At 44.4% G+C, this 15968-nt stretch overlaps 1 protein-coding gene across 3 annotated transcripts in view; it reads left to right on the forward strand.

The window, feature by feature from the left end:
* Nucleotides 1–15968, forward strand: part of SEMA6A (semaphorin 6A) — a 128600-nt gene that overhangs the window by 82693 nt on the left and 29939 nt on the right. For 2 of the 3 annotated variants that reach the window (XM_077746346.1, XM_077746349.1), the window contains exons 7-15: nucleotides 471–561; nucleotides 3760–3879; nucleotides 4508–4596; nucleotides 5460–5677; nucleotides 9462–9593; nucleotides 11787–11942; nucleotides 13425–13601; nucleotides 13956–14096; nucleotides 14185–14265. In XM_077746346.1, the coding sequence (XP_077602472.1) occupies nucleotides 471–561; nucleotides 3760–3879; nucleotides 4508–4596; nucleotides 5460–5677; nucleotides 9462–9593; nucleotides 11787–11942; nucleotides 13425–13601; nucleotides 13956–14096; nucleotides 14185–14265 (1205 nt within the window). The remainder of the gene's footprint in view (nucleotides 1–470; nucleotides 562–3759; nucleotides 3880–4507; nucleotides 4597–5459; nucleotides 5678–9461; nucleotides 9594–11786; nucleotides 11943–13424; nucleotides 13602–13955; nucleotides 14097–14184; nucleotides 14266–15968) is intronic. The other variant, XM_077746347.1, reaches the window with a different exon arrangement.

Below are 15968 nucleotides of genomic sequence, written 5' to 3' on the forward strand. Positions count from 1 at the left end.
CTTCTACTGGGATTTAACCAAAAAGGCAGGACTCCTCACACAAAACAAAACCAAAGATGGAGATCATTCCTTACAGAGTTCATGAGTCAACAGGTCATTTAGAGGCAGTGAGGGAGGGAAGGAAGTTTTCCCAGTGATTGCCTTAAACATTCCTTTTCCAAGGAAAAGATGCATGTTTCTAGGTCATTTCAAAAGGATATTGGAAATCTATTTACTACAATGGTTAAGAGGCAAGCAAATACAACTGAATCTCAGGCTCTCCAAGCCAGAGAACCTTGGTCAAGTGACTTAATCTCACTAAACCTCAGTTTCCTCATCTGAAACCAACAGACTTATCTCAGAGGGTATTTGAGGATCATGTGCACTTACGCATATGAATTACTTAGCACATTACGTGCTTCATAAATAATAGCTGCCATGACTACTGTTGGTTGTCGTTGTTCCTAATTAAGTCCTATTATTTCATTTAGATGGATACTCTGGAACCTTTTGGGGATGAATTCAGCGGAATGGCCAGATGCCCTTATGATGCCAAGCATGCCAACGTTGCACTGTTTGCAGGTAAACCACCTAGTTTCTTCTCACTGCATGTGCTCTCCCGGGCCTGTCGCCACGCACCTGCTCTGGAGGATTCGTAGAGCCACAGTCATGCTGCGCTTCTCTGGTGAAAACTGCAATTAAGAACGCCTTCTTCCACTTGAAATTCATATGGAAATTTTAATTTTGCTTCGTAAAAGGAGTCTCTGCCACCCTTACCCATGCTTGCGTGCCTTCAGAGAAGGATAGCTCTGCTTCAGCTTTGCACGGACTGTGCAACATTGGCTACTAGGGCATGTTCGGGTTCAAATAATAAAAGATCCCACCTCAAACCAGCAATGTGGATTGATCATTCAAGCTAGGATTGACTTTGGGGGTAGTGTGATTCAACAGCTCAGTGACATCATACAGGACCCAGGGCCTTTTCGCCTCTCTGCTCTCGAAACTTCAATTCTTTATCTGAGAGACACCGGCTGCCCTCACAGTCAGTGGGGGTGGGGGCTGCCGACCCCAGTTAGGAGTTGCACACACTCCTGTCCACATACAGAAGGGGAAAGGAAGGAGACAAGCAGCGAGGCCACAAGCCCACAAGTTTCCAGCAGACACCTCAAATATCATTGACCTGTTTAGGGTACGTGCTTATTGGTGATGGAAAGATAATACGGCAGCGGTGATGCTGATTAGTTTAGGGTGACACACACTCCTTGTCCTCTCTCCCCTTCCTTCCTGGGAGCTGCCAAGGATACAAAGCAGCGAAAACTAAGCCATCATCTTGAGACTGGGATTCTCGTGTATGAGTGTGTGCGTGCGTGTGTGTGTGTGTGTGTGTGTTAATTAGAAATTTATTTAGGAATTCATTGCCAGCTGTGTGGAGGTGGGTGTAGCTCCAAGAAGTGTTGGTATAATAGTGATTGTTATAGCATATAATAAAGCAGTTAGCTATAATTTCCATCACAACAGCTAAAAAAACGGGCACGTCCGCGCCATGAGGAACCTAAGGGCTCTGATTATGAAACAAGATTAGCTCCTCGAACCTCGCCCTCCGTGTCCTACAGTTGGGGGCTGATCTGAAGGCGTGGACTGGAGAAACGGCCTGCGCCAGGAAGGAAGGGACCCTCGGGTTTGCCCCCAGAAGTTAGGGCACAGCACTGGCAGGATGTGGCCTGGTACAAAACACAAAGCCCTGTAAACCTACCAGTCGACATGGACAGGAGCAAGACCAGTGCACAGAGTACTTGAGTGGATTCTCAAGTGAGTAACTTCAGCTGCAGCACCTTTCTGACCCACGAGCCTGCTGGCCCCATGGAGGATGTGGGCTACAGCGGGAAATGTAACTGTCAACCAAAGAGAGGACTTGTTATAGCCTGAGGCAGAAAGGGGACAGTGTCAGAGTATCAGCTAAGGCCACCAACTTTGCAGCCACTATGCAGAGCGAGCCCCATGAGACAGTACTGTGAGAGCCCCTCCTTCTCCCCCTACAGGTACACGTGGACAGCTTTTCAGTAGACCGTTTGAGATCCCTTAAAAGCTCATCCCTTATTAATAGAAGATCCTTGTTGGCAACTGAATGGTTGTCATGTTAACACGAGGGACGGAAGAGTGCTCTGATTTAGAAGTAAAAGTCCTGGTGAGATACCCAGTGTTGAATGCAGAACAAAACGCATAACGGAAGGGGCTCCCCTGGTGGCTTAGCCTGGTGAGCGTCCGACTCTTGATTTCAGCTCAGGTCATGATCCCAGGGTCGAGGGATCGAGCACCACACTGGAATTCACACTGGGTGTGGAGCCTGCTTAAGATTCGTTCTCTCTCTCTCTCTCTCTCTTTCTCTCTCTCCATCCTCCCCTCCCTCTGCTGCTCTCCCCAACTCACACGTGCTCTCTCTAAAATTAAAAGGAGAGAAAGGGCATAAGGGAAAGTGGGTGGGAGGAAAATTAAACACATGCCGCCCTCCTGCTGCCCACCACCACCCAGCATATCTGCATGACCTGGGGCTCTGGCTGTCTAAGAGAAGCTGTGATTTTTGTAGGTCTATTTATCAACAGATAGGTTTCTGTGGTTCAAATCTAACTAGTCAACCTTTTATTGATAAATGGCTGTTAATAACACAGATGTCAAGACAGCTCCAAGTTGAACCTGAGCAAATTTCAGTTATTTTTAGATCAAAAGCAGACATCAAGACCTCTGCTTAGAGAGATCTGGACAAACTTTTCTAAAAAAACCATTACACCTAATGGGACTAGAGTGCATATAAGCCACTCCGACATACAACTCAACATAAGTAACCACTAAACATGAACCAAGGAACTAAGTTCTACTTTTGAACATAATTACTGTTTGTTTCACATACTGCATAGATTTTACTATTCTAGAAGGTCCCATTTGATTATTTGTGTGCAGGATGTTTCTTAATCCAGGAAAAGAGGCCGAAGTGGTAGGGATTAATCTTCAACTTTCTTCATCCTCTTTTGCCTTAAATATACCCTAACCTAAAGGACATCCCCCAAAAAGCATGAATTCCCAAAGGCCAGATTCAACTCGGTGTCACCCCTTCCCCTTTCTTCCTTGCTTTAGCATCTTGAGTGTAAGAATGTTTTCAGTTCCTGACTCTCAAATACTGAAGCAAATATCTCTTATTTCACCTAGACTGTCAGGGCTCAGTGGCTCTCATGACTGAAGTGACCCTCATCATGAATATAAGGAGCCATTCAGTCAGCTTTTTTCTTTTTCTTTTTTGCTCGTAAGCCCCCTTTCTCTGACTCCCCTCACCTGCCCAAGCTTAGGACTCTGTCCCTTCTGCACATACTTAAAATTTCTGGTGATACAATCAGCTTCTGTCTTTCCCTGGGCTCCCATCTAATCCGGTTTGCCATGGTGTGGTGGCAGTAGCAGTGTCCAGGGGGCCTTGGCCTTGAGATTTCAGTCAAGGTCCATCTAATCAAGAGAAGCAAACAACATTTTTCATTTACTCTGTTCCCTGAGCTGCTGCTTCTGCTTAGAAATTGCCATGCAATTTAAAAATGAAAAATGCTTCATCTCTCAAGATCCTAATTTAAAATGGTTAGGAATGTGGGCCAAGTATTTTCACAGCGACTCTTGGATGTTCCCCAGTCGTCCTATCTCATTTGCCTGATGTAGGAAAGCAATCTGGGGGATGTCTCTATTACTCTCCCACGCCCACTGTTGTGCCCCCACCCCGTTCACGTCTTTTCTTTCTCTTCTAAGATGGAAAACTATACTCAGCCACAGTGACTGACTTCCTTGCCATTGATGCGGTCATTTACCGGAGTCTGGGAGACAGCCCAACCCTACGGACCGTCAAGCATGATTCCAAATGGCTGAAAGGTGAACCAACAATTAAGACAGAAAGGGGTGGGTGGGNGGTAATAGCTGCTGACAGACAAGAAGGTGGAAATGGCATCTTTTGCCCCAACTGGTTTATTTAACTCCCCCTTTCCATTTCATGAGTTTTGGAGTATTAACACACCTACCAATGCCACTACAATAGAACACACCACATTCATCTTTCCTGTCTCAAGCACTCATTCCGGAGTCTAACATGAAAAGAACTGTACATTCCATTCACGGAAAGGAACAGGGGATCAGAGGTGGTGGGGAGCAGGGAAAATGCTATTCACAGCCCTGCATGAGTCAGGGTTCACGCGGAGACGCGCACCAAAAATCCTTTCTGTAATAGGGGCATTCCGTTGTGGAAAATAAAATTACAGACATATGAAAATTCATTTATTCTTCATTGTTAATTGCAATCACTTCTGAAAGACAGAATTTTGTAGGCTCGAATGCCTTCTGAAATTACCAGTGCTTGCTGGTATGGTCATTAGAAATGGTTCATGTTAACCCAATGTCTAATGGCCCTACACTTTTAATTAATATCATGTCTTTGGTTGCAGCTGATTGAAGTTCTTTTAACTCTGTGTGACATGTCCCCAATTAAAGTGCCATTTGTCCACAGAACCGTACTTTGTCCAAGCAGTGGATTATGGCGACTACATCTACTTCTTCTTCAGGGAAATAGCAGTGGAGTACAACACCATGGGAAAGGTAAGAGAGGTGGATGACTTACCCAGTGTTGTTCTGAATGACCTTGTTGTAAGAACCATAAATCTAATCACAAGGTCATCATTTTGAGAAGACACGGCCAAAGTTTGGTGGAAGTGAAACACTGTTCTGCCTCAGAGCCCTTTAAGCTTTTCCAGAACAGTCCCAGATTGCAGGGAACCTCTTAAATATTTCTACTGAAAATGTAATCGACAGATGTTTGTTTGGTTGATTTCACACTGAGTTTCAAGTATCTTGAGATGTGGTTTCCTTCCAGGTATGCTGATCATTTTTTTGTTTTTGTTTTCTTTTTAATTCAGTTGTTCCACACAGAGTAAATATCCAGTATCTTTTAAGTAAAATGAGAACCTTGAACGTCTTTTACTGCAAAAAGCAATAGAACACTCAGGGATGTCCATGCTAGTTATTTTTACCAGAGAGTAGATCAAGGTCACTAAATTGGAGGGCACAAATTCAGTGCCAGGGTGGCTTGCAGGGTTACAAGAATTCGGAGTATGAGATTGAGGGCCCAGAGGCAGCTAGTGCTGATGGCAGAGATGGTGCATACAAAGTGTGCTTTTGTTTGAGGAAATAAAAAGCTGAGCAGTCTGTATGGAAATGAGTTTATCTGGCTGGGAGCTGATCCCCTGAAGGATTTATGGCTCTGTATTAAATGCCACAGCCTTGTCTTTCAAAACATGCTGTTCCAATGAGTCCCCCACCCCTTTTTTTTTCCTGCTACTAATTTTAGAAACACATGATTAAATTAAGCACCTTGTTGTGTTTCTGTTTTCTAAGAAAGGCAAATTCTACTAAGATCTCGAAAAGTGAGTGCATTTCATTTTCCCTGTGTTTTTCCTCTGCAGGTAGTTTTTCCAAGAGTGGCTCAGGTTTGTAAGAATGACATGGGAGGGTCTCAAAGAGTCCTGGAAAAACAGTGGACATCTTTCCTTAAGGCTCGCCTGAACTGCTCAGTTCCCGGAGACTCTCATTTTTATTTTAACATACTCCAGGCGGTCACAGATGTGATTCATATCAATGGCCGTGATGTTGTCCTGGCAACCTTTTCCACACCTTATAACAGGTAACCGTGCCCTAGCTCTGCTGACCTAATCCGTCCTTCCCGGCTTCCTTTCCCCCTAGGGGGTTCTCCCCTAACGCACAAGATTCACAACTGACGCAAAAATTGCTGCTTAAGTGCTGTTTTCATCAACAAATTGATAGTTAGAAGCATTATTAGCTTAGGATTTTAGGGGAAGTAATTAAATAAATTATAACAATATCTTCTATTTATTTGCCTGGCGTACAAACACTTCTTGTGTGTTATTTCTAAATCTCTCCAGTAATAATGGAAACTGAATACTGTTGCCCTCTTTTTAAACTTGAGGAAACTAAATTATATTACCTCTTCCAAGTCAGGAGATGAAAGAGGCAGCTTTAGAACTCAAGAATATTTCTCCTCCCTCTTCAAGGTCACCTAACGTTCTGTTTGAGTTTTACTGTTTCTATGACTAGATCGGCAACTTTTAAAGTAAAAACACTGAAAGTTTAAGAGCTACAGAGAGAAATTTAGGGTTCCAGTGAGTCCATCTCACATCCCTACCCCTTGGTTATTATCCTGTCAGAGTTACCTGGACCCAAACACCATGGACTCTAGGGGCACTTGAGTTTGGACTTGGAGGTCATCAAACACTGTACCTAGAAATACTGACTATCAGCTTATTCATTCCTATTTTTGTGTTTATTTAAGCTAAGACTCTGAGTAATCGAATGACGCAGTAAAAATTGTTCTTGGAGCAGCAGAAATGTGTAGAGATTAAAAACCAGGAGGAAGACAGGCATGAGATTCTCTGGTACTAGCACTCCTAAACCTTAGAGTCCTTGCACGCTGTATAAAAATGATTGTGATGGTGGGTATGCTCATGAAATCTAAAAACACGTACTTTATTCTCATTTCTGTGTAGAACTTTAGAAGTTCTGCATTATCTTCCTCTGGGAATGCAGGGTTTTGTTCTGGATTACACGTATTATACTTGTTATTCTGGATTACACTTCTAAAAATCTGATTAAGAGTCTAGATGACAGGCAAATATGCATGATGAGACTGGAGGGCAGCATATAGGAAGAAATGCGTAAGAACTAGAGAGTCTGAAACAGAGCGCGCCGTATGATGCACTGATGTTCCCTTTGGTTATATGGAAGATGAGAGTCAAGAACTCTCCACTGAAGATACGTGAAAATATGAATCCATATTGCAACAACAAGTATTCAGTTCGATTTAAGTGAGCCTTGACCATCCACAGCTATTTTAGACTTGAGAAACAGAAAAGACACAAAAACTCAGGCCATGACTATTCACACTTTGAAACCCAAGAATCTAGGATTGTTTAAAAAGAATACTGTCTTGGTACATGGGAATGCAGGGGCTGGTAGAATTTCAGAGCATGTTTCTAGTTTGTTTGGCCAGGGGCAGGGGGAGGGGTGTTGAGGGTGGATTGTGTAATTATAATACAGTAGTAGATTCTTAATGTGTTATAGAGACTCCACGTAAAGGATTTTCTGAAAAGACCCTTAGGAAACCCCCAGTCAGTACATGCCTATTTGGCCTTAGAAACCATATTTGTTCAGAAAAACCCGAAGTTGATAAAAAGGCACATACCCATTTTCATCTGCAAATTAGAGTTTCAGTGATTCTGGTTTCATTCCTTTCCACCTCATCCTCCACACATGCAAAGTTGGTCGTGAAGACCTCTTCCAAGTCCTTTAGGTGCTCCTCTTTGCCATGGAGATAAAGCCCTAGTTCCCCAGCAGAGCCCACAGGCCCTCCCCCTGCCCCCCCCTCCCCCCACCATGGTCAAGCCCATCTCCTCCTCCAGCTCCACGGGCTCACTGGCTGGAGCTAGGAGGTATTTCTTGGATGTGCTGTGCCTGTTGGTGCCCTGCTCCCAGCCAGGTCTGCCAGTCCATCCAATGTGTATCAGCTGAGACCCTATGTTATCTACTGAACATTTACCTATGTTATTTACTGAGCATTTAATGTTGAAGATTAGGGATTCTGTTAATATATACGCTGAAGAAACAGAAGGAAGGAAGAAAGGAATGAAGGAAAGATGAACAGAAGGAGAGAGGGAGAAAAGGTAGGAAGGGAAAAGAAAGGATTTCACATGCAATTCTAACCGTGGGCAGATTATCAAACTCTAGGGTATCTTTAGTTATTACGAGGATGAGGTGCCTCATAAGATACTTCAGTATTTATCCTGTTTGTCATAATATTTATTTTTTAAGTTTATTTATTTTGAGAGCGACAGAGAGCATGAGCAGGGGAGGGCCAGAAAGATAGGTAAAAAGAAAGTCCCAAGCAGGTTCTGCACTCACAGTGCAGAGCCCCATGCCGGGCTCGATATCACAAAATGTGAGATCATGACCTGAGCCAAAACCAAGAGCCAGACGCTTAACCCATTGAGCCACCCAGGCGCCCCTATATGTCATAATATTTACAGTAAATATATATACTTTTAGGAAATGGAGATGTGAAGAGAGTTTTACCAAATTAAATACATAAGGCTAGAGCTGTGAGATTCCAAAACCAATGGAGATCACCGTCTTATCTATTCAATTCTGTACACGATGTATACATATTCTACACACTTTAAAATCCATCCTGCCACTTTGATTTAAATAAGCTTTCTAATCCTCTCCCTAATTCTTGCTTTATTAGTAATACTTCAGTAATTATGTTATGAAATTAAAGATGGCATAAAACTCTCCTAATCGTGTAAGAAGTGATTTCCAAAACCTTCAACATTTGCAAAATCAAGACTAAATCGTTCTCTCTGCCCTAGATGATGTTCTCACACTACAAAGCATCTGTGTCTTTCCCAGGATGCTCCTGCCTGTGCAGTGGCCTACCACGTCAAACCCTGACTAAAACTCAGGGCCAGCCGGTGCCTGAAATTTATTCGATCAAATTCAAGGAACAACCATACTTCAAAACACACATGGGCTGGGGGAGCCTGAGTGGCTGAGTCTGTTAGGCACCCAACTCTTGGTTTCAGCTCAGATCATGATGTCTTGGTTCATGAGATGGAGCCTGCTTGGGATTCTCTCTGTCTCTCTCTCTAATACATAAACTTGAAAAAACAAAAACAAAAACAAAAACATGAGTTCAAAGAGCTGTGTCCAGATGAATGAATAATTCATGCCTTCTTTCCATTAATTAAAAAATAATCCCAATTCTTTTCAGGAGTAGCAAGGAAAGATGCAATTATAGGTAGAGATTACCGCCATTATTATTATTTAGCACTTAACAGAGCACTTTATTTGCAAAATGTTCATGCTTTAGAGACTTAAATTGTTTAATCTTAATGCAAATAAATACGAAGTAAAAACTGAAATGGATAGTGACTAACATAAAATAAGCATGTTTTCCCCACACATACCTTCTCACTGTCCTTGGCTGGAAAAACCAAATTCACAGAAGCAATATGTGGACAGTGCACCAATATCAGAGATACAGAATGTTTTCCAAAGATTTTTCTCTTTGGGTTAGTGACTTGAAAATTCAGGGAATTCATGAACCTTCTAAACTACCAGTTCTAAACAAATGCAGTTCCCAAAGCAATAAAAACATGTATGGTTTTTTTCTTTTTTTCCTCTCTGAGTTTGCTGCCACTAGTCCTTTAAGGCCACGGATGCAAATGTGATTCAGAGAAACATTTGTCATATATACTGGGACCCTTTACATTCACAGTGATCAGGGTGTGAACTTGAAATTCCACTGTCCGTAATAGGGACGTTGCTTTGTAATACGTTTTCCAAGCTGCACGCATAACTGTCGTGAGAGGAACATGTGTGAAATGTTGTTACAGCATCCCCGGGTCTGCAGTTTGTGCCTATGACATGCTTGACATCGCCAACGTGTTCACTGGGAGGTTCAAAGAACAGAAGTCTCCAGATTCCACTTGGACACCAGTGCCTGATGAACGAGTGCCCAAACCCAGGTACGTGTAAATATTTATATGGCTATTCTGAACTACAAGAAATGGGCATCTTGGTCCCAGACAGTGAACATCTTAAGAACTGCATACTAGCGCCTTCTGTGCTGGCCACAGCGATACAACTAACCAAGCAACAGAAAGATCTATGAGGCCATTTGCCTTAATCCCCTTAACCAAGTTGCATTCAAAACAATGACACGCTAGTCTTTTGCTTAACCTCTACCTCTGTGGCTTATCCAAGGTAATCCTAGGATGATGGGAAGCATCCAGTCCAGCCAGCCCCACTGGTGTATGGTTCAGGAAATTGAGGCCCAGAGAGTTAGAAAGTGTATTGTACAAGTTCACAGACCTGTGTGGATTATTTCCACCGCCCCACCCTTCTTCCCTTCCCTTCTGTCTCTGCACTCTAATAAAATGTGGAATATAAATGGTGATCCCTGGAGTTTGGTGACCAGGCTGGATCAGAGCTGAGTCCAGGACTCCAGGGTAACTGCAGGTAGAGACAAGTGAGTGCACCGGGCCATCAGGTTTTCTCTGGTCTACCAGGTTCTAGTCTGTTCTGGACGCAAACTCAGTGCATATCCCTCCACCAAAACATCCCCCGGAATCGCTTGCATGGGGAACCTATTGTCCTGAGCCCAGACAGAGACCTCCTGGTCCTTTGTAACCTCCAACAAATCTCCACACTAAATCAGCGAATTCATTCTCTCCCACCCAGACAGGATGAAACCCTCCCCCAAACAGGCGCCTGCCCTTGTCATGCCGCACACGCTTCAAACTTCCATTACAGCATTTGGCATCTAAGTTCCATAAAAAACATCCCAGTGTGTCCAGCTTCCTCCACGGAATTGGTGTGCTTCTGCAAAGAAGCCCAGCATCTAAACTTTTTGGTTGCCAACTCTCTCCTTCAACCTCCAATCTCCAACCACCCCTGCTGCCCCCCACCCCCCCACCGCAAGACACACACAAAGCAGCCCACTTCATTTAATTGAGCAGACTCAGACAACATGAACCACTACACCCAGGGGAGAAACCTCTGTGGCTCATCCATCTTCATCACCTGAATTATCGGGGGGGTATATATACTCTGCTGCCCCTGCAGAGCAGACTAGGTGCAGAAAGCACACTCTGGCAACCTCAGAGAGATTCTCTAAGTCCCTGCCTGGCAATGTTTAGCTACTTTCTAGATAAGCAGGAGAGGGTGTTAAGCTTGAGGAATGAGGTTTCAGGGAGTACTTAAATAACATGGTCTCCTCGGTGCAGAGAGACAGTGTCAGCCAGCCACTGACAGGGCACAGAAACTTCACTTTTCTACTGGTGGCAATGTGTTTCTCCCACCCTTCCACGTGCATTATCCCTCTTCTTGCCAACATCAGATGCTCTCATGGGGCTGGCTTGATTAGTGCCACGAAAGAGTGTGTTTGTGAGGCCAGATCATGCCAGTGTTATCAGGGTCCTATTTACTCTCCCCAGCCAGCAGGCAGAGCAGGGCTGTGGACAAGGACTATTGTTGGTGTCTCCCGGACATGACTTTACCAAGCTGTCCCGTGACTTCCTGAGACCACAGAACTTCTTATACAAATTAATTTCCACTGTCATTGTTCAAAAATAAAAGAAATGACCTTTCAGGAGACAGTCTTCAGTGTAATTGGCTTTTCATACGTGCCCAACTCAAACAGAAAGTGAAAACAATAAAAAAAAAAAAAAACCCACCCGCTCTCTGACCCCCAGGTAATGAGGGAGGGTGAGGTGGAGCCTTGCTGGTATACATTGCTGCCTGGTGGCTTTACGAATGCCTTTGTTTTTGACATTTGTGGAGAAGTCAGCTGATTCTCTCTTTGTGTGGAGCAAATGCCTCCAGAACTTCCAGCGGGGTTGTAGGACAAGGTAGAGCAGTCTCTGGCACAGGTTTGCAAACCACACACTTCCTCTCTTGTCTAAAGCTCCATCACTAAAGCTCCATCCAAGCTGCCCCCAGCTGACGCTGAACTGCCCTGGCTGGAGCTTCTCTGTGGAATGAGAAGGCGGCAGAGAGACAATCCAAGCATATTTTATTTGGTGGCACTCTGCATTGTTCAACTTCCTCTCCTCAGCCTACGGTACATTGTCCCGCGTGCCAGATGCTTAGGGAAGCAGTTTGTTCAAAGAATTTGCCATAAGGCACGAAATAAGCTCCCTCCCCCTGTTTCTTTTTAGGCCAGGTTGCTGCGCTGGCTCATCGTCCTTAGAAAAATATGCAACCTCCAATGAGTTTCCTGATGATACTCTGAACTTCATCAAAACACACCCACTCATGGATGAGGCTGTGCCTTCAGTCATCAACAGGCCATGGTTCCTGAGGACAATGGTCAGGTGGGTGTCAAGCAAATCATGTCCTAACTGGATTCTTCCCTACTCCATCCCATGCTCATAAAACCTATCAGTGTGGATCATGATTTGAAATGCCACAAACATCTTCTGTTATCCTGGGCATTGATTCAGCTGTGAAAGGCTGGCCAGTTGAGTGCCTGCCACAAAACCCCCATAACCACATTTCCAGTGAGAAGAGTTCTGATATTTTCAGAACTGGACACATGCCCGCGATTACGCATAATGAAGATATCTCCTTCCGGGTCAGCCTATTCTAGGCAAAAGCAGAGAAGGAGTGAAGGAGACTAGTCAATGGCTGTGGATACCTATTTGGTTGGATATGGCTGCAAATGTGCTCCAGATTCCACCCGATTATTGCCCTGGGTTGTTAGCCATCCGACAGGCCAGCGATGAAGGGATCACTTGCACAAGTATGGTCGTGTGAAGGATTCATACTGTACCATTTGTAACCTGAAGTGGTGTCCAGAAGAGAGGGGATAGTTGATTAGAAATCTGTGATAGCATTAAATACTCCCTTTTGTATTTATTTGGAGCTTATTTCCAGATGACCACCATGTCCCAAGTACCATCCTGCAGTGGTAGTCAGTGAACAAAACGTCATTCAACCTTACCACCATTCTTATTTTAAGTAGGCCCCATGCCCAGTGTGGGGCTCAAACTCACGACCCTGAGATCAAGAGCCAGATGCCCAACTGGCTGAGCCAGCCAAGGGTACTACCACCATTTTTAAGCAGTGATTTTATTGAAAGATATTAAAGTACTATAATGGCTCTTGCCCATAAAATGAAAACTGTGGTATCTAACTTGCAAGAGGGTTCATGTTTTCTGGTTTATGCCATGGTGCTTGGCACAAATCAGTATCCGTGGCATGGTGAATGGCTGAGAGATACCAGAGAAGGATGATGTCCTTCACCCTTAGCTTTAAGTGGACCTTGTTTGGAATGCACATCCTCATATTAATTAATGGTGTCATCAGCACCCTACCTGTCCATCCTTCAGAACTGTCAGCCCCTCTACACACACTTGGAAAGCTTTCCAATCTGACCTCTTATTGACAAGGCTTTCCAGAGTATGGAAAACTGGTAGCCATGCTCTTCTTTTCAATGTTAACTGAAATGTTAAATGCGTTCCATGATTATCTCCTCCCCTCTTCATGGGACACATCTGCCTCTCCCTGGTGCTCATGGAAGAGATCGCTGCTGAGTGGTTTCATATGGCTCGGGCTGTCTCTTTGTTATGTAACTTGGCCTCCACAAATACATACATCCCTTCTCCCCGTGGAGCCACACTGATGTGCCGCATATGGAAATAAAGGCCCAGAACAGCTTGAGAACATTATCTGTATGCATACATTTTTCTTGAGGTCATTACTAGAAAGCGATGTCACAACTCTTTGAAGTGGAAACGGGGACCCTTGAATGACAGACCAGCAGAGAGATAAAAGCTGTGATCCTGTCATCTTAGATACCGCCTGACCAGAATTGCGGTGGACACTGCTGCTGGGCCCTATCAGAACCACACTGTGGTTTTCCTGGGATCAGAGAAGGGGATCATCTTGAAGTTCTTGGCCAGGATGGGAAACAGTGGTTTCCTAAATGACAGCCTTTTCCTGGAGGAGATGAGCGTTTACAACCCTGAAAAGTAAGTAGACTGTTGGGTTCTTTCTCAGTAATTATTTGTCATTACAATCCTTTTCATTCAGAGAAAAATCTGAGGAGAGGAGACTTCAGTTGAGTGCGTTTTTTTTTTAGGGGACTTTTAGTATTGTTTGCAAAAAAAAAAAAAAAAAGGCATTATTTTTCTCCTTGCCAATAAATGTGTGTTTATATAGAGACACGCACAGGGCCAGGGAGACGGGCACCTTTTAGGATCTGTTTCACCTTCAGTGAGATCAAATTAAGGGATCACCTTGTGGGCCAAGAGGCAAGGTGGCAGGAAGAAGAGACCTGAGTCGAGAAAGAGTGTTAACGGTATGATCATGCCTTATAAAATCAGGTGCAGCTACGACGGGGTAGAGGACAAGAGGATTATGGGCATGCAGCTGGACAAAGCCAGCAGCTCTCTGTACGTTGCTTTCTCCACCTGTGTGATAAAGCTTCCCCTGGGCCGCTGCGAACGACACGGGAAGTGTAAAAAGTACGTATTTTGCCTCACGGACCATGAGAGTCCACGGTGGTGCTTAGAGGGGAGTCCAGGGTAGCTCATGGTCATCTTTCTCCTGCAGAACCTGTATCGCCTCCAGAGACCCATACTGCGGGTGGGTAAAGGAAGGAGGTTCCTGTGCCCATCTGTCACCCAGTAGCAGGTAAGGAACCAAAGGCGTGGAAGAGCATAAAGTGGCCCCCAGCCGCCGGGCTTTCTAGATGTACGATTACCTGCGCTCTCACACACTGCCGTCATTCAGCCTTCTGTGCACAGATCTCATCAGTGGGACTGCCGGCCAGTCCTCCTTCCTCTTCCCATTTCATGGAACACCCCACCATCACATGTGGCAGATCTCCAATTGATTAATCACCCATCCTGAGATTGATTAAAAACACGGAGAAAAGAAACACTGCGGGCTTCTGAGTATTCCCTGGAGAGTGGGACAAGAAGGCACATGCCTTGATCACTGCAGTGTAAGAACAGCAGCGGAGAAAAGAGGCAATAGGGTACCAATTAGATTAGTGCTGTGGTCTGCCCAGCCACAGCAAAACTGGCTCCTCTAATTGACCATGCAGGGCCAAGAAGAGCTCACAGAGCATTTGTTAACCGACGCATTTGTACTGCAAGTATCGTGTATGCATCCAATAAACCATTCTCCTGCACTGAAGAACAGTTGACCCTATTACTCGTTAAGGAGTCAATCAATTCTTGGCAGTTCTCCAACAGATCAGCTAGATTGGGCCAGTCTATCATGCCTGTGATTTGGGTGCTTAAAATTGTCACCCTGGTTTTAAGTGCTTAGATGGCATTAGTTAAAGGTTTCTTTCTGTTATTTTAGTGGATGTGAAATCTGGTGCACATCTTTGACAAGTTATGGCAAACTCGAGGAAGGTGCCATATGGTAGGACAGTTCCGTCTTCGCCATTCCGTCAAGTCCCCCAGGCCTTCGTGGCACTCTGGGCCTCCTCTCCTAGCTCAGAATAGCTAGACAGACAGGAGGGCACATCTGATGACCACCACATGCAAAATCTGAGGCAAAGTATTCCAACAAGCGGAGCTAATGATAATTGTGAAGTCTGGCCTGGAAATCTAACGCAAACGGTTGACTATGTATCACTAGATCAGCTCCACAAGTAGCAATACTGACATACTAGAACTTTCTATCTTTTCATGGGGACCCTCAAAGTGAAGGAGAAAAGATCTCAAAGCGCAAGGAAGGAAGCTAAGAAATGACCTATCTCCTTTCTAGGTTCAAGGTGTGACCAAAGGTAGTAAGACTGACTAAAAAATCATTTTTAAGTCATGGGCACCTGGGTGGCTTAGTCAGTTTAGCCTCTGACTCTTGATTCAGCTCAAGTCATGGTCTCACGGTTCATGAGATCGAGCCCCCATGTCAGGCTCCAGGATGGGCATGGAGCCTACTTGGGATTCTCATTCTCTCCTCTCTCTCCCCTCCCCCCCCCGCCNTCTCCTTGAAAAGTGGCCTTCAGGGACTGATGAATGCTGGCTTTCACTACCACTGAAAATCTTTATCCTTTGAATATGAATTTGATTTTTAACATAGAAAAAAACACTGGAAAACAAACATGGTGAATTATTAGATCAAGGTGTGACTTTCAAGACAGTTTTCCTATATGGTCCATAAAATAAACTCTAAAGACAGCTGCAGAACAGAGTTTCAGTCATGTTGTGAGAAGCGGTACAGAGTTCTCCCCAAACAGACACTTCTCCCCTGGACAATTCCAGTGTGCTTATTTTAAAAATCAGATTATATATATTAAGTTTGGTCTAGTTATATAACTCGTACAGCCCAATGGTGACCAAGCAGACTTGAAACAAAAGTGAGCATGAAGGTAATACTCC

The sequence above is a fragment of the Crocuta crocuta genome, unplaced genomic scaffold, assembly GCF_008692635.1.
Source record: "Crocuta crocuta isolate KB4526 unplaced genomic scaffold, BGI_CrCroc_1.0 scaffold218, whole genome shotgun sequence".
NCBI classification, from domain to species: domain Eukaryota; kingdom Metazoa; phylum Chordata; class Mammalia; order Carnivora; family Hyaenidae; genus Crocuta; species Crocuta crocuta.